Source organism: Ursus arctos, unplaced genomic scaffold (genome assembly GCF_023065955.2).
Source record: "Ursus arctos isolate Adak ecotype North America unplaced genomic scaffold, UrsArc2.0 scaffold_3, whole genome shotgun sequence".
Lineage (NCBI taxonomy): Eukaryota > Metazoa > Chordata > Mammalia > Carnivora > Ursidae > Ursus > Ursus arctos.
Genome location: NW_026622985.1, coordinates 8,046,518 through 8,071,919, shown reverse-complemented (window position 1 = coordinate 8,071,919; position 25,402 = coordinate 8,046,518). Strand labels below are relative to the sequence as shown.

General features: G+C 60.1%; 1 protein-coding gene across 17 annotated transcripts in view; it reads right to left on the bottom strand.

Moving 5' to 3' along the window:
- TNS3 (tensin 3) overlaps nucleotides 1-25,402 on the bottom strand; it is a 214,607-nt gene that overhangs the window by 70,349 nt on the left and 118,856 nt on the right. For 16 of the 17 annotated variants that reach the window (XM_026501953.4, XM_026501970.4, XM_057304562.1 and 13 more), the window contains 3 exons: nucleotides 14,768-14,897; nucleotides 14,413-14,478; nucleotides 13,465-13,569 (listed from right to left, as the gene is read on the bottom strand). In XM_026501953.4, coding sequence (XP_026357738.2) covers nucleotides 13,465-13,569; nucleotides 14,413-14,478; nucleotides 14,768-14,897 — 301 coding nt within the window. Of the gene's footprint in view, nucleotides 1-13,464; nucleotides 13,570-14,412; nucleotides 14,479-14,767; nucleotides 14,898-23,765; nucleotides 25,401-25,402 lie in introns of those variants that run through there. The other variant, XM_057304564.1, reaches the window with a different exon arrangement.

The following is a 25,402-nucleotide window of genomic DNA, read 5'->3' as shown; positions in this document are numbered from 1 at the left end:
CCCCGCTTCCAACAGAAGTCCATTCCAACACAGGACAAACCGGACGGGCTGATTCAGCTCCCTGGACCCTCCTTTCCGTCCCCCGCGTTCTACTATCGCATTGGGTCCGCTTACAAAGCCAGTTCTCACTTGAGAAGAGCTAACAGGGTCCTCCCCGCAAGTCTTCAGTGGAGACGAGCAGAAAACTCCCCGAGGCATGTCCGCCCGTGGGAACCACGTACTCGCCATGGCCGCGAGCTGCTAACAGACGCCAGAAGGCCTCGCAGAATCCCTACTGCGCGCTCAGGATGGAACAGCCCAGGGCACGGGGTGGTGGGCACATCTCAGGCATCCGATGGGTGGACAGGGGCACAAGGAGGGAGCTGGATATGAGGAGGGGCGCATACCCAGGGGTGGCTGCTGTCAGGGGAGGCTGCGTCTGCAGAGGAACGATGCAGAGACATCCTCCAGCAAACGCCGTCGCAAACAGGGTGACATTCTGAAGACCAAGGCTCTGTGTACGAGGGGAAGGCGGTGGGGACAGGGGCTGTGACGCCCCAGGCATGGAGCTCACCGAATTCCCAAAGCAATGCTGTGAAGCAGGAATCGGAAAACCCGTTTTGCAGATGAGAACAGAGACTCATAGAAGTTGTACAGCATCGCATGGGACAGAGCATCGGGAGGCACCCCGACCTTTGTCCCCCACCCCACCCCCAGGTCCGGGCCTCCCATGCCTTGAAGACACTGGAATCCCAAAGCTGACCAACCGCCTTGATGAAATTAGCAATTTAATTTAGGAAAGGAATTCGCCTGGATGTTTTCTGTGCAATTCCCCCCACACACTGCATTCCCTCCTGGGCTGTGCTTTCCTCCCTAGCTCCTGACACGGCTCCTGGTCCGCTAAGCGCCACGTGCCACGGCTGCTGGGCTGGTAGTGGCCGTTCTGTGTCCCCTTTGTAGGCTGCAGAGCGGTGGGCAGCCTGGCAGACTGCAGGCTCCTGTGTCACAATCGTGACCTGTTCCCTCCACTGCACCCAGAGCTCCCGGGGTCAAGAGCCTGAGAAAGGGAAGGCTCCCTCCCTGCCCCGGCACACCTGGCTGAAGATGGTCACTGCCGCCTCCCACAGGGCCCGCGTGGCGCTCTCCAGCTCCCCTCCGCATGTCTCACCCAGGCCACATAGCCAGACCAACCGCCTCATCGCCATGTCCCCACAGGCCCTGTGCAGGCTTCCCAGAGGAGGAGAGAAGAGGACCCCACCCCTGCTTCCACCTCCACGCGCTGTCACGCACTCGGCGGGCTCCCGCCTGACCGTCTAGGGCAGAGACGGGGGGTGCGGAGGGGCACAGGGGTGATTCGGGGCAGAGAAATGCCCTGTATGTTGGCCGTGGTGGGAGTTTGGGGACAGAATGTCAGCTGCAGGCTAACTAGAGTTCACTCTACCAGAGGTGCGGTATGCCTGGATCACAGCCCGTCATGAAATCAAGACAGAAAGAGACTCACTGCGCCATGAGCCCACCCTGTTGTGGCTCCCTCCCCCCACCTCTTCTAGGACCTTCCTTCCACCTCCTAGACCTCATGAGGTGCTCAGAACGCTCCTCTCCTTAGGATAACTGTACTTGGGGCCCCTCCACATCCCCCTTGTGCCACAAAGCTTGTTTGGTGTTTTCTATCAGAGTGATTTACGGGCACATCTTCACTCCCTTCCAGGCTTTCTGCTACTATCCATTTAGGCTCCAATCCCGATTAAAAATCCTGACCACAGCTGTGTGACCTTGGGTGAGTTACTCAACCTCTCTGACCTCACTTTCCTTATCTGTGCAGAAGTGACCCAGCAAAGGGGAGTTCAAGGAGAGCTCCCCAGAGACCATAGGGGGTCAGTGGCGGGGGGGAATCCCGCAAGACCAACACAAAGCTGAACACTGTCCCTGCATGTCCCCTTCCTGCCCTGGTGATGGATTCCGGAATCCACTACACTTCCGGCCTGCCTTCTCTGGGCCCAGAGCCTGGGGAGTAAGAGCGTATCTGATTAAGGAATAACTCAACTCAACCGACCTTATCCTTCAGGAATAAAGTTGAAAAACAGATTCTTCATAGAAATCTAAAGTAAAAGGTGGATTTTTACAATAATTTCTCCAAAAGGTTGGTAAGTCATCGTCTGACCTGACCCAAACTGCCAACCATAGACTGTTCCACGCATCCCACGGCACAGCCCTATCGCCGAGCGGCCGCCGCAAGCTGTCAGCAGCTGTAACACAGCATCCCATGCCCAGGGGGTTAGAGACCCTGTCTCCCGCACCTGCTGCCTGGGCTCTGGCCACCAGCTGCAGCGGTGGCGATGGGCTGCCCGGCTTTCTATTCTGAGAACAGACCCTGCAGTGACACCCACTTGCGTCCACACCTCTGGCGTCGGGCGAGCGTCTCGGTGTCCTCTGCATCATGTAGACAGTGCACCCGGGTCCCAGCCTCTGGCCCAGAGAGCTCCCTTACCCAGCAAGGCACCCTGGAGGGGGATGGGCCCAAAGCGGGAGACCAGGGTGAGCAGGTGGAGGACCCCTTGCATCCTCTGGCCTGGAGGGGAGATGCGGGTGGTCTTGGAAGTGTCCCCAGGATGCCTCCTCCCTCAGGTGGGCCACGGGGGCTGAGGGCCCCCTGTTCACAAGCGAGAGAAGTGTCTGGCCAGGATGGTATCCTTCCCGGGGGGGGTGCTCGTGGGGGATCATTATCTCACCAAGTCACCCACGCAGAGATCTGTCTCTCCTCTCGGGCGTGCAGAACTACAGCCCTTGTAAACCTCTCCCAAAATGAGGTCTGCTTTTATTTTATTCCAACAGGATCCTGCCCCTGTGCTAATTAGAGACTGCCCTGCATTTATATCGAATTATTTCTCATTCCAGAGTAAACTGAGAGCCAAAAGCAATGACCACACTTAGGCCTTTGAGAACATGACCTCTCATCCCCAGAAGCAGACATGCAGAGACTCTGATATGCTACAGGGTAAGAAGAAAGCCACCCTTTGCTTCTACCTTGGTTTCTGTTTTATGAAAAGCAGAAGATGCTAGGACCCACACGGGCAGGAAAGGAAACCCGGCTTCTCTCCTGGGGCCCAGAAATACTTGCATCCTGGAACAGGGCTTCTCACAGTGTGCCTTCTCACCTCGAGAGTGAGCGCTGCCCGGGCCCCCAAACCCTGAGCCCCCCGCCCCGAACTGCAAGGCAGGAAGGCACCCGCAGCCGGAGGCAGGGACACCTCGCCTGCCAAGACAGGGCTATTGGAAATCACTCCGTCTGGAGCCAAGATGAGCTCTGGCCGAATGTTCTCTAGAAACGAGGCAGCCTGTAAATTCTTGGGGAAACACAGAGTGGGGGGGGGGGGGAGAGCAGGAGTGAAGCATTCCAACCGGGAAGTTTGCGCAGAGCCGCCTCTCCGGGAAGGGGAGCGCCCACCGCAGGGCCCAGCAGCTCGCAGCCAGGGCCGCCAGGACTCGGGGTGCTCCTGCCTATCCCCGGGCGAGACTCAGCACACTGCGGTACAGGACACTGGGGCACGCAGCGCCCCCTCCACAGCACGATGGCACGGCACCTCTCCCAGCCAACGCCCCAGCATGGGCCTGTCCTGTCCAGGGCGCTTATCTGGGCAGTCTGACCCGTTCCCTTGTGGGCACTCCTCCTAGCCGTGAAAACACATTCCAGACCCAACGGGCCAGGACAACAGGCAACCGTGGCGGCCGAATCAGAGCTCCCCTGGGCTAGCTGGCACAAACCCCCTTCCAAACCACCACTGCCTGCCTCTCCCAGAAAAGTCGCACACAAGGACCATCTTCCCTCGGCTGGCCTGGCGCTCCCTCTTGCACACTTAAAACTGTTGCTCCCGTGTTCCCGGGAGCACCGTCTGTACCTTTGGTGGTCTGGTTCGTGGGCTCTGACGTAGGTCTCTGAAGCCTTGCATGGGGCGCACAAACACACATACCCATGCAACACGGGTGCACACGCTCCCGGCTTACCTTCCTTCCCAACAGCCCAGCAGCGTGTCCAAGCCGCACCCGGGGGCCCCACTCTTCCATGCAGAAAGCCTTCACCCCCAGAACAGCAGCCTCCCCTGCAGGGCCCGGGCTAGTGCACAAGGTGGAAGACCTGGGTAAAGCTGGGGACTCTGATTCCATCAAAAAGGCCAGTGCAATGTAAACACAAGGGCGGGGTTTCACTCAATCAGGTTTAGTGAAATTTGAACTCTGGAGGCTGAGGAGGCGGAGAAAAGGCTTCCTAGGAGCCACTCAGCCAGACCTCAGTGTTCCAAGCCTCCAGCCCAAGAGGGGAGCCAGCACCAGCCTGCTTCGGCTGACAAACCAGGGTCTGAGCATCGGCTGGCATTCCTCAAACTGTCAGCCAGGACATCTCTGCCCGGCATCCTTCCTCTCCGAGGCTGTTCCTGCCTTTCCAGCTCCTCAGTGCTCATCACACACAGACATCTGCACAGTCTCCTTCCACCCCTCCCCTCCCTGGTTCCACCATATTTCAGGCCTCTGCACCTGCTACACTGGTTTACCCCCTGCCCTCGCTGCGTGGCCACGTGGCAGGGGCACACGCTCCTACTCTGTAAATGAACAGAACGCACCTGCACAGACCAGCACAGCCCAATCAGAGCCCTTAACCCGTGTCGCGCTCCGTCAGCCCGAGGCAAGACACCACGGGGCAGACAGCAGACACAGGGCAGCGCCCCCCTCCCCCAAACCGGCTCTCACCCCGGAAAAAGATCCCTTTTATTAGGGATGCACTCTTCTTGAGCCAGAAATTCTATTCGACCTGGCGCCAGGGAAGGACACTGACTAATCCATTTGCCCTCAAGGGAGTGGACCTCATTGTGCCCACACTGCAATTACCATTGTCGCCGTCGTCACAGAAGTGACTAACTGAGCACCTAGTATTTTCTCTCCCGAGAGTTCGCGTGGAAAGGAAAGACATCAGAGCTGGATGTTGTCCGGAGCATGTGGGGCCTGGCAGAAACCCACTCTGCGTCCGGGTGTGAGCGGGCTCCCAGCTTCCCGCTGGACGAGAACCTGGAGGCCAGGCCCGCACAGCTCAGAGCCGAGCCGGTCGTGAGGAAGAGACGAGAGGGTCTCTCGCCGACCCGGGGTCTCCTCTCTCCGTTTCTGATGGACGCAAACTGCACACCGGTCAGGTGTTCAGAAGCAAGAATTCCTTCCACGCTGCTCGCTGTCCTCGTGTGTGTGGCCCAGGGTGGGTGTGTGTCATGCTTTACAAAAAAGCTGCCGCAGGCCTTCGCGAACGTGTGGTGACGACACCCGCCTGGCTCGCGGAGTTCATGCCGCGGGCAACATGCGGCCACATCCCAGTGTTCCTGCCTGTGGGTTCGAGGACACGGAGCCATGCAGGCTGTCTGCGCTCACTTCTCCGGCAACAACGTGGTCTCTGGGGCTCTGCTGATTTCTGGCTGGAAGGCAGCGGTGTGGCTCAGCGTCTACACGGGCCTCGAAACTATCAGCGCTACGGAGCTGTAACATTGTGCGCGGGGGTCACATATCTCATGCAGAGAAGACGCAGTGGGTTCCCCGACGATCTCTGGAAGCACTTGGCGGGGGGCACAAGAGGCTGGGTGGCCCCTCGCAGGCAGGGCGCAGGCAGAAAGACCGCCCCACGGGGAAGTTTTCGGGCTGCCCATGACCAGACCCGACAGAGGATTTCAAGGAAGCTTCCCTGCTCTCACACCTTGCTCGCTGGGGCCTGCTGTTTGTCCAAAGGCAAAGTATCGCTACCAAGATCTCACCAGGATTCCCAAGATCAAGGCCAAATATCCATGGACGTGTGGTCTAAGGGTAGTGAGAATAGATTCTAGGTAACAAATGGGTCACATTCAATACTGAGTTTAAAAAAGGCCCTCGTGAGTTTTCACAGCACGAGTGCCCTCAGAACGCTTCCACCAGGATCCTGAATGATTCCCGTTTCCTGTAGTGACGTCCCAGGGACCACGACGCTGTGGGCTCTATCGGGCCGTGAACAAGCCATTGCTAGGTGAACATAAAGTATGTCTCTGCCTCCCAGTTTTGGGAGGAAGACTTCCCTGGGGCAGCTGAGCACCGTCTGGGGCCCGTTCAGCGAGGTGGGCACCCAGTGTGTGCAGGGGACCCCAGGCCATGAGCGGGGCAGGCCTGGGGGTCCGTCGAGGTGCCTTCATTTGTCCACTGGGATCGATTCCTGGCTCCCGCACCTGCCCGCCTCCAGCCTCCACTGACCCGACGTCAAGCCTCCTCTCTAGAGCACACATCCTTGCCACCCGGTCACCTACATGCCAGGCGTCCCCACCAAGAAGGACCCCTCTAGGAACACGGCTGCCCTAAAGCAGGGACCGAGGCGACAACCCCACAGCTTTGCTCCGAGGAATGTGTGTCCTCCATTCAGGGGGCAGGAGCACCGCCCTCAGTGGAACTCCCCCGACTCGCACGCACTGAGCAATCTGAGGGGTCACTTGCAACTCCCATGACTGACAGGGGGTCATAGCTGCCACTAAAACAACCCCAATTCTGAGAAACGGCTGGAAGCTTTGCAAACCCGATCCTCTGCAGTCTGGGCGGGAGGTGCTAAATATAACTCCGGGACCAGACACACTGTCTCACGCCTCCCCTCCCGCCATCGGCCCTGCCCCTGATGACAGCTTTCAGGACAATAACAGAATCAGACATGGCCATGCCCTCTGTCCTTGGACCTGCACTGGGAATAAAAGCCTTATTACGTGCAATTGTGTGTGTAAAAATCTTGTTGAAATTTAAACACGATTCCAACCCTGCACTGTCCCAAAACAATGCTGTGGGCCATGGCTTCCAGCTTTTAATGCCAGAACTTGGTCTCCAACTAGCACTTCATGCAGAATCCCCCACCTGACAGATCCAGAAGGCAGGTGGAGGGACGGTGGGTAGACAGGGTCCCGGGAGGGGGATGGGTGGGCAGGTGCCTGCTGGAGAGCCTAGAGCTGCAGGAGCTGCAGCCTGTCCCAGAGACACCCTCGCTTGCCCCCATCAACACCACGGCCAAGAGGAATCACGCATGGCAGGAGCCCGGTTACCTGGCAACACCTGGGGCGGAGCCAGGGGAGGGGCGTGAGGATGCAGGCATGCTGGGGGTGGGGCAGGCAAACACACGTGCATCCGGGCCCCGCCCCATCTTCCCTGTGTGGGTGGCCTTGCTGAAATGTCCGGGACGTGGCAGATGTGACCCCACAGGCCCTATGTGGAAGCCACACGAGAAAGGGGCGCCCTTCTTCTAACTGGTGGGGGAGAGACCAGGTCTCCCCACCGAGCACACCGAAGGGACAGCCTCCGGGCCTGGTGCACATTTCCTTCACACAACGGAGGCACACAGAAGGGAAGGCATGCAGGAATCGGGGGGACGTGGTGTGGTAACAGCTTGTTTGCAAGTTTACAGAAGGGGGACAGGGGACAAAGCCATGGCCATGCCACAGGTAGGCACCCGTGCGGCACACGCCCGCGGAAGTCTCATGACTCCATCCAGGAGATCGCAGGGCAGTGCCGCTCCCCCTTTCCAGGTTTTTTCCAAGGCCGGTGTGTTTCTTTAATTATCAGCGTTTTTGTATTTGACGTATGAGAGCGTAATGACTCAACCTTCATTGACCAGCTCGACGTCAATTCCCACGCAAAAACCCAGGACGGCATCCGCCTTACTTCAGTGGGCCACAGTCCAACCTGAGAGTGGGCATTCGACATCCAGAGTGTTGCTTGCCCTTCCCGGTAGCACATGTCCTGGCCATCCTTTGAGAGGTTAGCGGGCCCCCTGACCTCTCGAATACCCGTCAGCGATCACAACTAAGCTCCTGGTCCCCAAGGCAGGGCGCCGGTGACTGTGTCAGCAGGTGCAGCCATCCATGGGCGGGCGTGATGCCCCCCAGTCACAGACAGCAGGAGGAAGGTGGAGGAAGGTGCAGGTGCGCGTGCCTGACTCTGGAAAGCTCCAGGAGATGTGGTAACGCCAACACGCTCCCACCTTCAGACCCGTCCGCGTGCACGGGACACTGACCCAGGTCCAAGGCTCTGGGGGGTGGGGGCCGAGGACCCCAGCCAGATCAAGCTGACCCTCTGCGACCATGCCCGCTGTCTGTTTCTGGCAAAGCCCCTCAATGTGCTCGGCCGTCCCAGCGGCATTTGCGTGAGTTAATGTGTACAGACTTATCCAGACGTGAATTCTGAGGCACTTTATCAGATGCCACTTGGGCTAGAAAATCCACGGGCTCTGAGGGACAAGATAGCTCAGGCCGGTCCATCACTCATTAAACTGCCTCCAACATCACACTCTCATGACAGGATCCAATCCGGTTTTAAGTTGACACCCGAAGGACGTGTTTATGGTTCTTAGCACAGAGAGTGAGACTCTTGTATTTCAGATAAGATAAGCCCTCCTTCCCAACTGCTGCCTGCTCTCCAGGGGGGGATTAACTCTTGGGGTCCCAGAATCTCCCCTGAAAGGTGAGCTGGGGGCTGGAGGCCATAAAAGTCAGGAGTGTGAAGGGCAGGTGCTTTCCCAGGTCCGAGCGGGACGCCCAGGGGCAGACACTGTCCGCCTTACCCCGGCGCACTCTTGAGCTGTGGAAGCGAGGGGTGCTTCCAGGGGCTCGGCTGCAGGTGAGCAGTGAAGGGACGCTGCTGGCTGGGTACACAGCGACGAGGCGCCCCGGCCCTGGGAGCTCAGTGGGCAGCGTGCCCATCCTGCCGATGAGGAGCCCCCCCCCACACCTGGCACGGAGCAGAGCCCCCACTGCCGACTCATCTGCCGGATTCCAGCGGGCCCTCCTTCTGCTAAGTGTTTGAACATCCAAAGCTTGCTTTGGTTTCCAAACTTTAAAACGGAACCACAGTTTCGAGTAGGAAAGCTTCAAATACACTTTTGATACAGCCCGAGTGTTGCCACTGGATCAGGAACGTGAATGGCGCTGCTCCCTGGCCAGCTCCGCACACCCCGTGGCCAGACGCCTCCTGACCAGCAGCACCAGCGTCCTGCATGCGGGGCAACAGGACCCCATTGTACTGGGACGGTGCCAGGAATCTGCTGTGGTCGCCTGGGGGCCACGTCCGAGCCGGGGGGCGTTGCTGATGAGCCCTCGACCTGCAGCGGCACAGACCAAACCCGGGGTGCAGCGGCCCCATCTGTGCACTCAAGCGTCAGCAAAGTTCTTCCTGTGGCCAGAAACTCACCGGTGGGTCAAGGCCAGAAACTTGGTGGTCAAGGTGCACATTAAAGCTTCATGTCACCCGTGGGCTATACTGGAAGCTTCCCTGCCCCTCACCCCAGGGTCGAATCTGGTGCAGTCTTATTCATCTACCTCCTGGGTAGGCCACCCCCACTGACCACCCAGAGTCACCCCGAGTCAGGCCCCATCTGTTCTTGCTGGCAGCCCCCTGGCCGACCCCCCACGGCTCTCAGGGCACCCCCGCGTCATCTTCCTGGGCCCTCCGGCCAGGTGGCTCGTCATCCGGAGGAAAGCAGTCTCCGCACGACAGCCCTTCTGGATAGGACAGGCCTCCCCTCCCTTTCTCCGGTGTCTGCTGCTCCGGCAGGGTCACAGGGCCTGCGCCCCCCCACGCCCTCCCGCAGCCCTGCCTGCAGGGGCCACATCCTCGGTGACTCTCACCAAGGGACAGGCTGAGCAGCAGCGTCTCTCGGACACTTTCCTACTTTCCGGCCCGCACTCCAGTCACGGCACCTGGAACCTCCTACGGAGACTGCTCGGGGAGGCAGGTGGGCGCACGGACAGATCCCACACACACGCACGGCTCACAGACGCTCGTGTACACACGTATGTAAGTGTATGCAGACACACGTACACACGCACGGCTCACAGATGCTCATGTACACATGTGTGTAACCACATGCAGACACACGTACACATGCACGGCTAACAGATGCTCATGTACACACGCGTGTAAGTGTATGCAGACACACGTACACACACACAGACGCCTACGTACACAACTGCATGCAGACACACGTACACACGCACGGCTCACAGACACTCATGTACACACGCATATATCTGTCTGCAGACACACCATACACACACAGACGCTTGTGAACACACCCATGTAGTACATCTGTCTGCAGACACACACACACAGACACACACACACACAGACACACACACAGACACACACACACACAGACACACACACACACAGACACACACAGACACACACAGAGACACACACACACACAGACACACACACAGACACACACACACACAGACACACACACACACACAGACACACAGACACACACACAGACACACATAGACACACACACAGACACACACACAGACACACACACACAGACACACACACACAGACACACACACACACACACAGACACACACACACACACACACACACACACCCCTCCCCCACCAGACGGCCAGCTGGTCCTTCTCTCCCTGAGCTCCCCCCAGAGCACCAGCCTGGCCCACACGAGGGGCACCAGACCTCCAAGGCAGGTGGATCATGTGTGCGATGATAAGAACGAGCGTGCGGAGGGGGAGGGGATCTCTGGGTGATCTCATTGAAACAGCCCATTTTACAGGTGGGGAAATGGAGGCTCAGAAACGAGCAGAGACCCCTTCGTCCCCCTATGGACAGGGCAGCAGGACCGCAATCCTCTCCACCCCGCCACCCGCCCGCAGAGAGGCCCTTGCAGCTACCGGCACTGAGATCCACCGTAATTGACCTCTGTGGGGGGGCGACGCTCCAAACTCAGGGACTCCTCCCAGGGCAGTCCTCTCCGTGTGACACTCGGTGACATTTGGGGACGGTGCACTCGCATATCACTGAGCAACATCAGCGTGACAGTGACAGGAAAGTCACCAGGGTCTAGGGCACCGCAGGCCGCCACCCCCGGCCCTGGTGCACCCCGGTTGCGCCCCACCGCAGTGGCTGTCCAACACCGCACGGAAAGATGGGAGCCACGTGCCCTCCCACAGCCACCTCGGGGGTCCACAACCTTCACCGACCCCATGCTAGGCCAGGTCCTCCCCAGGCTCCGGGCTCGAGAGGAGGTGACAACACCGTTACAGGGCCCTGTGACCTGCAGGACTGCTCGGGGGTGCACGGACCACGTCCACTCAGCAGCTCTGGCTGGATGACTACTCCCTGTGCAGAGCAGGGAAGGGCACAGAGAAGTCAAGTGACTGGTTCAAGGCCACGCAGTTCACGTGGAAAGGCAGGAGGCGCACCTGGGCGACCCACATTCCCCGTGGATGGGACCGTCCTGGTCCCCAGGCCCAAAGGGCACGGCCCCACAGGAGACTCGGAAGAAATGAGATGGATTTCAAAATAAAAAAAAACTCAAGTAGAGTCGGATCACCGTTATTCTGACCCCACGTCTACAAATTCAACTCCTCACCCAGAATTGTACCCTCTAACTCCAAATCAGCACGTGGCATCTTCGTGGTCACTCACTGCGGTGCTCAGAGGGGCCCCAATTCGGAGCCGTCCCACATGCACGTTCCCAGCTCCCACACCATAAACACGCATCCTCCAGTCCTGCTACATGTCCCACTTTTGGCCTTGCTCTGCTGTTTGTTGGTGTTTTTGCTGTTTAAAATGACCCCCAAGGGTAGTCCTGAAGGGCTGTCTGGTGTCCCTAAGCAGAAGGCTGCGACATGCCTTATGGGGAAAATGCATGCATCAGAGACGCTCTGCTCGTGCCTGAGTTCAATGCTGCCGACCAGGGGCTCGCAGCATCAACCACACAGATTAAACCTGGTGTCTTGAGACAGAAGTACAGCTGTGATGAAGTTACGCACTGACAGGCTTACAAAAATGCCATGACACGAGGTTCAGAAGACCCTGACTCCGTAATCCCCACCCCGGGAGCAAAGGCCAGTGTTCACTACTTCAGCGACCTGAGAATAGGGGGATGGCAGTCCCACAAGGCCGGCAACACCCTCCCACTGCTCCTGGGCCAGGCCTCTCAAAAGAACGTTGCGGGCCGCCCCCACCCCCCGCCACTGGCCCACCTGCTTCCCTGGAGAAGCCTATCCCCGAGTTCCGGCCACCACCCCCTTGCACGAGAGGCGTGCTCACAGCCCAGTCCAGTAAGGCATTGTTAATAAGGAACAAAACCAACAGGGGGTGGAGAAGCACAGCGGCGGAGAGGAGGCACCTGACTGGTCCCTGTCCCAGGCATGCGCGGGGCTGCCCCACCTGTCCAGGGAGCAGCGCCTCAGACCGGCCAGCCCGGTGCAGAAGACGATGACACCTGCCCGGCACCCAGCGCCCCTAACAAAGCTCTTTCTGCTCACGCTGCCCAACCAGACTCTGTTCTCCGTAGGCCTCATGTGGCCTGGGCACCAGTGAGTGCAGGGGTGTTCACTGTAGGAACGAGGTTTGCACCGAGGGGCTTTGGGGTCAGCAGGATGGGACGTGAGTCGTCCTTCCCCCAGTCTGCCCTGTGTGATCTCAGACCCATGACCCCAAGCCAGCTGCACCTGTAATCGCTGACGGGGCCCCTGGCCGGTGTCTCGGGAACCGCTGCCTATGTGTCTGTCCTGGGTTCTTGTAAGGATGAAACAGGACAGTGTAAGTGAGGCTTCTAGCAGCATGTCCTCTATGCTGTGTGTCCCCCACGGCTCTCAGCTCGGGACAGGGCGCACCCCACATGCTGCGGAGATAGCAGCTGGTCCCCCACTGCCCGCCAGGACCCCAGCCCGGGAGGAGAGGCGTGACTGGCCCCCATGAAGACAGGGGAACTGCTCGTCCACACGCACACAAGATGCCCCTCCCTGGAGACTCTGCAGGCCTCGCAACCCATGAGGTCAGGCTTGAGTATTCTCTCCCCAACACCTGCTTCAGGATAGTGTGCATCGGATGAAACCAATTTGGCAAGGAGCATTTTGGTTTCCTCTCCCAAATCAGGCCCCACTATGGGGTGGTTGACAGCGCTCCTGCCGGTCGGGGAGAAGCCCCCACCCTCCTCGGACCCGCGTGAGGTGGCTTCTCTGGGGAAGCCTGACAGACCCTCTCTCCCATCGTGAGGGTACCCGGGGCCCGAGCTGTCCGTCCCGTGGGTGAACGCGTTAGGTGGGGTGGTCCCACGAGCCCATGAAGCGGGCACGCCAGGGTCACAGCAACCTCAGCAAGACCAACACCCGCGGCCCAGGGACCCAGGAGAGCCGACACTTGGCGCTCCCCCACACGATCGTGAAGCCGGGGAGGAAAATGGAAAACGGTCCTTGGCAACATGCAGACAAGCATTCTGGCCGAGGGAGCTCCAGGGTGCAGGACCGGCACGGCTGTGCCAGATACGCCACCCAAATTCCCCAAGCCTGCTTCTCACAGGCTCCCCCAAACTCACAGCGCCAGTGGGGGGCCTCTGGGCCCCGAAAGAAGGCAGGGTTTCTGGCCTCCAAGCAGACCATGAGCAGGTTGCCTTCCCCAATCCCCCCAGCCCCAGGCGGCGGCGGCCGGACGTACCTTCTCCACCGGCACTCAGGCTCTCGTAGGAGTCCCAGCGGATCAGAGGGTCTGCGGTGTTGAAGTCCACGATCACTCCGTGGTCATTGCGCAAGTGTTCACACCCTGCGTGGGAGGAGGTGTCCGTCACGGCCCAGGCACGCTGCCGTGCGCCAGCCCGGATGACAAGGCACGGGCACGCCAGGCGTGAGTGCCGGCAGGAAGCGCCAAGACCCACACGCCTGCTCCCACAAGCCTGGCGGCGGTCACAGCCGGCGTGCCCTGTTCTGAACTCTGGACGAGACCAGAGTCTGCTTGGCAGGAAGCAGAGGGGACGCTGGTGCTCCAGCCACTCCGGGCTCCCAGACCCACGCGCCCACCTGCCGACACTCCGGGAAAGCCAGTGGGGTTCTGACTTTACAAACCATGCCCTTAACCGTTAACTGAATGAGGGCACGGACCTCAGAAGGAAGGGGACTACTTTCCCCAGCAATGACAGCTGAATGAAAACGTTCACGTATATGGATCTCACTGTAAGAAAGAACCATTCACCTTGATGATAAAAAAGCAGATTTCTCTTTCAGAGTATTTTTAGAAGAAAGGAAAATCTACTTTGCACATAAATATTTGCAGTTGAGTGTACTTCTAATCTTCTTCAAAAACATTCGATTCTTTGTCGGGGGAGAAGGAAACATTCAGCACAATCTCCTGGACTGAGGGACAGACCTCCAGGGACAGGGTCCAGGCCATTCCTTGGACAAAAGTCTCCCCATTTCTGGGGTCTTACTGATGCAGCCAGGCCCTGCTGTCTCCAAGCCACCACCCACCCCCTGAAAGAGAGCCTATTATCGAAATAACTGCCATGACAACTTCCCGACATGCACAAAGGCACGAGACTGGATGGAGACGCCATGGGACACACTACCCCGCTGGGTGAGCACCGTGCCCCGCGATCAGCACTCGGCCTACCTTGAATCTTCTCGGGAGTGGCAGAGAAAAGCAACTCAATCTTGCCATTATCAGGAAAACGGTCATCTGAGAAAGAAATCACACGTCAAGTTCAGAGAGGCAGAACCAAAAAGCACAGATGAACGTTGTTCTTCCAACCCGGCTGGGACAGCGCCCACACCCCCGCGGCAGTGAAGTTCCGCTGCTTCTCTGGAATGTTCTCTGGACCACGGCTCAGCATTCCGGGAGACCAGTACTGAGCTGTGAGCAGGTGCGGCGCACGGGACGTGGGGTGAATGGGGGTGGAAATGAACAAGGACCTGCAGCCCACGGCGCCCCACTGCCCACCACGTCCCCGCCACCGGCCGGCCCTCACCTTGGCTCGCGTTGTCTAGATCCTCCTTCCCGAACACAAGTCCGTAGCCCTGAACAGCCCCCGTGTGAAACTGCAGGCGGAAAATCACATCGCGGGTGGCCGAGCGGTACTTCTTGTGGTAGCACTTGACCTGGCGTGGAGAGGGGAAGGCCAAAGGCCAGCTGTTGAGCGGGAGGAGTTCTTGACTGGCCACAGGCCGGCCGGCCTCCCTGAGGGTCTCCAGCCCTGTGGATGGGCTGCGAACATGACCACTGCTTTGGTGCTCCCGCGGGACCTACGTTCGGAAAGGGCACGGCTTCGGTCGTCAGACCAACGCACGTGAACTTGGTTCGGAGAAGGTCTGCGGGATGGAGTCCCATGGCCCCGTTTTCCCCAGCTTCTAAGAACACCCTATGGAGAGGATTCTCCCTTTGTCTGAATTCTCCATGTTTCAACTTAAAACCTTTCTGTTTTCACAAGAGAAGTAGCTGGCCGTTACCGTCTGCGGTATGCCAAATGATTATGTATGGGCTAGGATTTAAAGAGTGAGGGGAACACGGCGGGGAGGGAGAGTCAGAGGGAGGGGATAGGGGGATGAGGCCCCGGCATTTACATCCCCGAGCCAGGTTGTCCCATGTCCTGGATGCTCATTTGAGACCCGCCCCCAGAATCACCACGGGGGAGATTCGAACCCAGGCTGTGGCACCGCAGCCCCAGGGCTGGGGGTGCACTGGGTCCCTGGGTGCGGCTCACGCCTCTGGGGTGATGTGCTGACGTGCATGGTAGAAGCACTCCTCTGGGGACTCGGCAGTATCGGGGAAGGGCGGGCAGTCAGGGACCCTGAGTGTCATCTCCCACCTTTACGGGGGCCTTCACTGCCAAGGGGGTAAGTGAACACAGGGGCCGCGGGGAGGGCTCGCAGGAGAGGACCCTCACCACCCCCCTTCCCTCCCCCGGCCACAGCTGGGGAGGGGCTCCTTTCCAGGGTCCCCAGGGGCCCAAGGCCAGAAGCAGGCTGGATTCTGCACTCAGACAAGCTGAGTGCGGGCGGCTGGTCTTCTCCACTGAGCGTGCCCTTCGGGGAGGGAGGCTGGAGGCCAGGGGCTCTCAGAGGCAGCCTCGCTCACAAAAACGACTTTTCTAGGCAAAGATGGGCTTTCAACATCTGGTGCAGCAGAAAAGTCAACGAGAAGCTGACGCTCGGGCTGGGTCCAGACCAGCCATGCAGAATGCCCCAGCGCAAGGTTCCATGTGGCTCCCCAGACAGACGCTCCCACAAAGGGACACTCAAGCCCCAGGCGCCCCCGGGAAATGTGCCCTCTGGGCAGAATCTGGGGTTGTTTACCTTTGTGCTATCTGCAAGGAAACGGTCTGATAAATACATGAAAAAATGTAAATAGCCCGTCTGGGGAGTGTTTGGTGTTGACAAACACGCCTGGGCTGGCTGGTAGGAACGCGGGCCCCAGACTCAGGCCTGGCCTCCCTGCCCAGAGCATCGGCAGCCAGCCAGCAAGAGTTCTGGAGGGATGGGAAACCTGCCATGTGCTTTCAACAGCAAAAGGACCCTCAGCCCAGGGTCTCCTCCGCACCTGCGTGGGGTCTCTGACCTCTCAGTGGGGCCCAACCGAAAGCCAGCCTCTGGGCTTCCTTCCAGAACATGCTGTGTGTGCCTCCCCACCCTGCAAGCCCTCACCTACGCTGACCCCGCTGACCCACCCAGACCATAGAGGAGACCCCTCCAGGAGGGCACGGGGCCCTGGGGCCCCCATCTCTCCAGGAGGACAGGACTGCACCTGACGTGTGAGGGCGACATGGGGAGAATAGGGGTCCGGGCTCATGCCAGTCTGGTTCTCCAAACTTCCTAAATGCCAAGGGGGAACCAAGGCTTGAAGCAACACTACCAGGAGCTCCATCCAGTGGGTGGCAGCCCAGCTTCCACGGTCACATCACAATAAGGAGCGGCCCTGCCAAGCGTGGGTGCCAGGGTCTGTGCACAGGACCCTGGGGGACCCTGGGGGCACAGCAGGTGCTGGGTAGACCAGCACCCCGACCACAGTCCTCTCTCTGGGGGCCTTCCTCCCACCCCCAGTGAAGAGACTCATCCTGCAGCTGGCTCCTAAGGGACAGCTCATCCCCACCTGGCACCCCCAGGCCGGCCCCACCTTCCGCAGGGACCCCCGGGGCTCCCTCTGCGGCTCACCATGACTCATCACAGCTGCTCTACACACAGTGTGGCTCAGAGCCACAAATCCCAGCCCCTCCAAGTGCCAGGAAGGGTGGCAGCAGAGGTCACCACGCTCTGGGGCAACAGAGGGTCAGGGTGGGGGTCGCCCTCCCCAGGCTGCCAGCTGCCAATCGCCCTGGGACACAGTCACCTCCCCAGGCCAAGTGTGACTCTAGGGTCTGCAAACTCCTGCTTGTTCCCAGGACGAGGGCTCAGAACGGAGGACTGACCAACCCCACTGATACAGAGCAGGAAACCGGCGCAGACGCACGCTCTCCCACGGGGTGCACGTGGAATTCTCACAAGCATGCCGGCTGACCCCCCAAGTCTCCCCACACACCTCCGTTTGCTGCACACTGAGCTCCTCTTCCCGCAGATGGGGTGGCGCCCGCCGCCCCTGCAGCCCAGCTGCTCACCTCGGGAACGGACGCCAGGTGTGTCCTGAAGACACAGACCACAGGGGCGACCGTACACGAGGTCCAGGCAGCCGCCACCCACACGGCCGCTCCGACCCTGAGATGGGATCGACCCACCATCCGGGAGCCTCGCCAGAGGCCAGAATCTCCCTCTACACTCGGTGGAAAGAACCATCAGTAGCTGCTTGACAAGAGTGCCCCAAATGCCCCCACTGAGATCTAACGTACTGACAGCCCCTCGTAAAGATTACAGGGACCGAGGTCTGTAACTTCCCCTTGGCATCGGCGAGTCTCTAGAATACGGCCATCCTCCACATTCAGACTTTAGAACACAGGCGTCTGAAACAATTCAAGGGGCTGCAGCCTGGGCTCTGCAGGAAGGGAAGGACATCTGTCCATCGCAGGCTGTCCCCAAAGCCACAGTGGGGCACATGGGCGTGACGTGAACGCCACAACTCGCCGGGAATGCTTGGGGCTGGGGAAGGTGCTCGGCAGGGACGTGGGTTTCTCCGAGGGCACAAAGGGTGTTTGAGCAGGGACCCCGCGATTCTGTCACGAGGATTAAACCTTCACTCTGTGTCAACCCGATGGACGAGCCTGAATGCCCGAACCGTCTGTTATATTGTCAGGGGTCAGAGGCCTCTGGAGAGGGGGGCGTCAGAGGGAAGGACCCCAGTGCGAAGGTCCGCGGGCACCCCCGCTTCTTTCAGTCCTAATGCAACGACCCAGACACCTTCGCTCGGCCTTGCCTTCTTAGCGTTGCATAAAAACCCGTCCGGGCCCTCAGGGGGACTGAGCGGTCAGCGCTTGGGAGCACAGCCCGCCCGGGCCTCAGTACCCCACAGCGCACACCGCACACACAGCTGGCGCTCCCGTGGGTGACAGAACGCCCACTCAAACGAGTTCTGATCCAGCTGGTGCGGACGCTAACAGCTCTGCCCAATCCTAACGCTGCAAGGCAAGAGGACAGCACCTTGGACCAAGGGGTCGAAGCCTGAGGACGCAGCAGGTGCCCAGGTCAGAGGTCAGCCCACAGGTGTCACCCTCCCCTCCCTGCCGCCCCAGGGCCACCTCCCCCCACATCATCCCAACTCCCCCTGCTTAATATGAATGGCACAGAAAGCTCCATGCGCCCCATCAGAAAACAGAGCCACCCCCTTCCGACCCCCTTTGCTGGTGGCCGCGTGGCTGTCTGCACAGGCCGCAAGGAATGTGCGTCCTCGGAGCACGAGCTACAACCACACACGGAAGAGACGGAAAACTTTGCAAGGTAACCCTCGTAAGTCCAAACCCCCACATCGGCCAACGCTAACCCTGACTTCAGAAGAGCGGAATTCCTGTCCAAAGGCATGGAGAGGTCAGCAGGTACCGGCCACGAACGAACGCACAGCCACCGTGGAGCCAGGACCACGGGATGGACTGAGACCCAGCCCAGGTGCGGGAGAGTGTTGGCACAGGACAGGAGAAAGGTGTGCGCATAGGAAGTCACCAGGTAGCACGGGGATGGGCCCACGGAGGTCTGGGCCAACCACCTGGCAAAGGAGCACAGTCCACAGAGGGAGCGAAGGATGTTCCAGAATGCCCTTGGCAGGAGGGCATCGACGGCGGTGCTGTGTTTGCAGCGGCTCCCTGAGCAGGCGTCCCCTCCGTTGAAAAGCCGGGTCACAGGAACGAGGTCACAGAGCCTCGCAACCACGAGGACAAAATGTAAGTGGCCACACGGTTTGCACTGCGGAGACAGCAAGACCAGGCACGCCGGACGGGAAAGTGTTTACAAGCCCATCAAGCACCTGGACCCCCGCCAGGCTCCTGCTGCGTCTGCGCCCACGGCATTCCTTAGCGAGCTTACATAACGGCCTGGCCGTGCACGAAGGTTCTGCCCTCCTCCCCGAGGACGTGTGTTTACTGAGCACCTGAGACCCTGCCCTATAGAAGGGGCGGGCCTGGGAGGTGGGGGGGGTCGGGGTGCAGAGGGAGGGCAAGGGGGGGTGGGCTGGCCGTGTTCAGGGGGTCAGACGGCAGGCGGATGCTGCCTGGGCCTCACCAGGAACAGCACCACCCACGAGCCCCCGCATTGAGGGGACGACAACGGAGACCCACGGTCCCCAGCAGGTCCCCAGCTTGTCTGAGCCCACGCAACCTGACTTCCCGCAAGGGGAAGCCGACCCTGTCTCGGCTCATGGATCTCAACATCACACCCCGGGTGAGGAAAGGGGCGAGTCCATCTGTGCACACACCCAGCAAAATGGATGGGAGCACGCAGAGGACGAGCTGCCTTCTAGAAGGATGATGACGCAGGGCAGGGAGCCAGCCCTGGGAGCGACCTCCCCCTTCCAGAGCAAACCCGGGAGAACCCAGAGAGAACCCTCTGCTGCTGTTGGTGGTAAACCCATAAGAGCCCTCTCTGCTCCTCGGGATCCTTTCCAAGTCACCACTGTTGCCAAATTCCTGAGGAGGAACAATGCCTGCGTATCTGGGGCTCTATGAGCAAAGGCCCCATACGCTATTCCCCACGCGCCGCTCCCTGGAGGTGAGGTTCGCCCGCGGGCTGACTCTGCAGAGGGGCGCGTGGGGCCACCCCATGGCAGCAGTGAGGGGCGGAGACAGGAGAGGCTGGATGCGGGAGGCCAGGGCCACTTGCGCGGGGGAGCCGAGGTGGCTTACGCCACTCTGGGACGCTCTGCCTACGTCAGGGAACGTCCTGCAGCAGCTTCCTCCCATGATGACCCCCGAGTGGATTTCGGGGGGATCCAGAGCCCTGGGGTTCAGAGCGGCAGCATGACGTGGACCCCACAGATTATGACCCGAGCGTCGGCGAGACCCCAACCATCCTCTGGGTCAGCTTCTCCTCTGAAGACCCAGGGTCTTCTCAACCCCAGGATCTTCCACTCTGCCCTGCACGCGTGAGTCACGCGCCCACTCATGCCAGCCACAGCAGGAACGTAACTCTCGGGAGCGGGATCTGCGTGCGGTTCCCTTTCCTGTCCCGCGGGCACATGCCAGCAGTGAATGTGCCCACACGGTGACCCATCAGCAGGTGCCCGATGACCAGCAGGACTTGATGTCACCGCTCCTCTTGCTGGGATAGGTTTGCTTACCGAACACGGGTGTTATGGGCTGGATCATGTCCCCCCCAAATTCAAATGCTGGGGCCTAACCCCCCAGGACCTCAAAACGGGCCTGTATTTGGAGACAGGATTCTTACTAAAAGGTGACTAAGGTCAGCAAAGCCACCGGGATGGGCCCTGCTCCACTCAGGCTGGGGTCTTGAAAGAAGACGACATCAGGACACCGACACGCACGGAGGGATGACCACATGAGAACACGGGGAGGAGACAGCCATCTGCACACTCAGGAGAGGCCTCAGGAGGGATCGGCCCTGCCACGTCCGGCCCTGGGGCGTCCAGCCTCCAGCCCCGGGGAGAATGGATGTGTGCTGTTCAGCCCCGCGTCTCTGGAGCTTTGTTAAGGCAGCTGGGGGGGGGGGGGGCGCCGGGGGGGTTCAGTCGGTGAAGAGCCGGCCTTCAGCTCAGGTCATGATCGTAGGGTCCTGGACCGAGCCCACTTCGGGCTCTCTGCTCAGCGGGGAGTCTGCTTCTCCCTCTGCCTCTGCCTGCCGCTCCCCCTGCTTGTGCTCTCTCTCAAATAAATAAATCTTTAAAAATAAATAAACAAGGGCTAGCTGGGAAACTAACGCAAGAGGCTCGAGCTCCTTTCAGGTTTCTCGAGACAGATCACTGAACTGAACCCCTCGGGGAGTCATTTCTGTGATCGGCACCAGGACACATCGCCCCGTGCGATGGAAAAATACGCCTTCCTGGCTCCAACCCGCATCGTCCTCCTTCCATCTGATAACGTGGTGGAAAGTGCAGCGTGTACAGAAATGAAGGGTAAACACAGGAAGCATAAATCAAACAATCGTCCAACCCTAAAAATACTCTGGGGTAGGAAAGCACAAAGGTGCGGGAAGGGGGTGGTGTTATCGCGGCGAGCGTCCCCCATGAAACCAGCCAAGAGATCTTCTCTGCCAGCTTTTCCGGCAGAAACAGAAACCCGCAGACGGGGTGCCTGCGCGGCACAAAGTGTTCACCCCGAGACCCGCAGCCACGGGACGCCTGAGCGCCAGCGCCACCCTGTTCCGCAGCCACTCATGCACAGTCGCTTCAGCCTCGACCGCCCGGGGCCCCTTGGGCCGCTGCCCCCGCTCACCCAGGAGGCCGGTGGCCCCAGGACCAGGCTCAGGAGACGGCCCGCAGTGGAGACACGGGGCCGTGGTCAGAGCCAGGGACTTCTGCCTCAGGCGTGGGCCGGGACTGTGAGGTGGGGACGGTGGTGGCATGCTGGGCATGGGGGCCACCCCCACAGACATGCAGAGCAACCGGCTCTGGAGAGAATGGACAAGTTGTCGGCCCTGCCCGGAGGGCCTGGCATTCTCGAGGGACGCTCACAGGGGCGCCTACAGATGACAAATCGCAGGACAGCCGGAAAGAGGCAGCACAGACAGTCCACACATGCCGGGGGCGGGGGGACCCAGAGGAAAGGGACGTCGGGTCACCTGCAGAACGTGACATATAGCACAGCCTCTCAGGACAAAATATCAAGGGACCTGGAAGCCCTCAGACCCCTCTCCCCTGGGAGGACACTGGGCTAACACAGTACCGCCGTGCTCAGACGGAGTGACACGGTGTAGACCATGGCTCTGGAGACTCGCGGCGGCAGCCCTGGGCGGAGGACACGCGGGCGGCTGCTCTCCGCAGTGGGGTTCGGGACACATCTAGGTGCACAATCTCCCATCACTGATGACATGTGGGGCAGACAGCAAGTGCACACTTGGCGTCTGGGGGAGATGGGGGATGTCCCAGAAACCAGCACGGGGGACGCTGGAGGGCTGGCGGACACACGGGGAGGGACCTGGGGCCCAGGCGCACGCACGTGAGCAAGGGGCAGCTTGGACCTTCAGGGGACACGAGGGCCAGGGGGCGCACTGAAGTTGGTGAAAGCCAGAGGTCAGCAGCTGAGCCAGGCAAGGGGCCTGCCAGGCTCTGAGGGACCGCCAGGAGCACAGTAGGCTTCAAGCTGGAGGCCGGGGGAAGGGAAGCCTCTGGCAAAGACAGAGGGATCTGCAGGGCAGGGTCTCTGCATGGTGGCCAGAGGCCAGGGGGACAGGAGGCAGGAGTCTCAGATCCAGAAGGCTTGGGAGGCGGAAGACCCTGGACCAGCACAGCCTTGTCCCCTCGTCTTTCCCTCCCCATCTGTTCCACCTGTGCTCCAGGCTCCGAGGTGAAGCACAGAGGGGTGAAAGGAACCCCAGACAGGCCCCCACGCTCCTGGGGTTAGCCTGCCCCATGCACATCCTCCCACCTCCTAATGCCCGCGTTTCGTCCCCACGAGTCCCCCACACAGGTTCTCACTGCCATTCGTCCTCTGTTCCCTGTGACTGTGGGCCTGACCCCCCAGTGATGCAGTCTGTAGGCCATGCAGCACAGAGCCTCAAGGACCCATGAGCTCCGACGGCCGTGCTGTCAGAGGCAGAGCCCGCTCAGGACTATCCCAGCCCCCGGTCCAGCCAGGCCTTCTCGCCATGGGGACCCAGGTGGCCCACACCTCCATCCACACCTCAGATGCCTCACAAGTGCGAGCTGGGAACAAATGTTCCCGAGAAGGGCCATCGCATCACCCTTTTGGACTTCCTGCCCTAGCAAAGGAGGCCCTGGGAAGAGCCAGGTGCCAGAGCCCCCTCCCAGACACTCGACCGAATCCACCTCTAGGTAGACCTGAGAACCGCGTGGGCCTCGTACACGTGGTGACAGGCACCCGTCATGCGGCAGTGGGTGCCCAGAGGCATCCTCCGCGTCCGAACACAGCGTGGGCAACAGCGTCCCAAACACACAGGACGACTTCCGGCTGGAGGGGCAGCGCGTAGCAAGCTCGCTGCGTGCCCAGGGCTGGCTCCTGGCCCCAGCACGAGGACACTGAGTGCAAGCTCGAGTGCCAGGGCCTCCCACCCGCCCCCCTCCCACCTCCCCTCCGGGACCCACTGCCCAGCTCCCGAGGGCCACACAGGGTCCCCTCCGAATGCTCCTAGGCCACCTGCTTGGACCGCAGAGCAGCTGGCCTGCTCCTGACACTTGCCCGGACTTCAAGGGGTGGGCCAGACACAGGCAGGCGGGCTGGGGCCTGCAGGAGAGTGGGGCTTCCCGGGGGGAGGTCGTAGCAGCCCCCAGGCCAAGCCACCCCCCACCCCGGCTCACCAGTGGCCCTCACCCCCTAACCCTGTGGAGGTCCTCACTTAGCAAAAGGGGGCTTCAAGCTCCCAGTCCAGTGCCTGCACCCCCCCAGAAGTCCCTTCCGCCTGCAGCCACCCGCCTGCCCGCCTCACCCAGCATGGCCCATCCTGGGATCCCTCTCCCACAGAAGGTCCGCTGCCCACACTGGGCTCCTCCGGGACAAAGATGTCACCCTGTCCCTCCCTTCCTTCCTGTGCTAGGGCCCCACAGAGACCCAGAAAGCTCGAAACATTCAAAACAGGACAGTTGCGTAAATAAATTCCTGGTAAGGAAGGAAGGAGGGAGGGAGGGAAGGGGAGGGGAGAAGGAAGGAGGGAGGAGAGGGGAGGAGGAGGGGATGAGGGCCCCAGCCGCTGGACTGGCCACCCCAGTCTGGCCTCACAAAGACCCTGCAGCCACCAGCCCATAATCGGGGGGTGGAGGGAGGCTCCCTCATGCTTGAGAGTCGCCTCCCACATCTCGGGGCTTTGGCCACCTCCCTAGGGTCCTCACAACTGCGAGCACCCATCCTAGAGACGTCACCTCCAGAGGCGCCTGCCAGGCCATGGGGACCTGGGTGCACGTCCTATCAGCATCCCTGCCAGCCTCTCTTGGCCTCTCTGGGTCCCTTGGTCTCCTTTTTAAAGCTGGAATACTAGACCCACTGCACGGAGCTGTGGGCAGAGTCAAGCCTCAGCCATGTGCAGCCCCGGGGGGTGTCCAGCATACAGTAGGTGCCCAATAACAGCTCAGCCCGTTGGCCAAAAATCGAGTCCTGGGAGAGGCGTCACAGGGGCCACCCGGGCGAAATGCAGAGCCACACCCTCCCCTCTCCCTCTCAGTCTCCTGATCAAAGGGAGGAGGCTGGGAGCTGCTCTACAGAACATCCTAGAAGAGAAACCCTTCTCCCTGGGGACAGTGCAACACAGTGAGTATATGCGTTGAAGAATATATCTGCCCCCTACACCTCAGCTCTGCTACCCGTGGCCTGAGGACACCAGCCCCCTTCGTCTCGAGGTTCTCAGGGACGAGGGACGTGCTGTTTGTGAAATGCACCCACAGAGCCCTCTCGCAGGGACAGCAGGCTCCCCCACTGTGGGCCGAACACAGCGGGGTGACATCGTCACCCAGGACACCAACCTTCATGACCCCACTGGACCCCACTGACCTGACTTTCATGAGAATTCAGGATGGGCCAACCATCGGCAAAAGGTTTTGAAATCCAAATGTTTAAGGGAAATTAATAAGAATCTCCATCTACCAATTTGTCACAGGTCCCCCCCAGGCCCTAGAGACACTTCTGTGCGTGTGGGAAGGCCTAGGGGCCTCCAAATTTCCTGTATGCCAAATTCCTCTAAAATTATTTTAGATGTACGATTTTTTCTATATTCAAGACAGACAAAAGGCAAAAACGTAACAGCTAATCTCACCCAAGAACACAGCACCCCTTGGGATTGAAATTATCTGGAGGAATCACCACAGACAGCATTCACCAAGCTATGATACACCAGCTGGATTTCATGCGGGGGCCACTAAGGACACGCGAGATCACACATGTGGTCGGGGGATGGGGACCCTCGGAAGCGCAGTGGCCGAGCTAAGACTCGCATTTCGGAGAGCACACAGCGAGTGGTCCTCTCGATTCCTTCTGCCCCTTCTAGTAAAACAGCTTTCCTCAGAAAGTAAGGCAAATGCCTTAAAGTCGAGGCCACCAGCCACGCTTCCCACGGGCTTCACCAAGGAGGAGGGA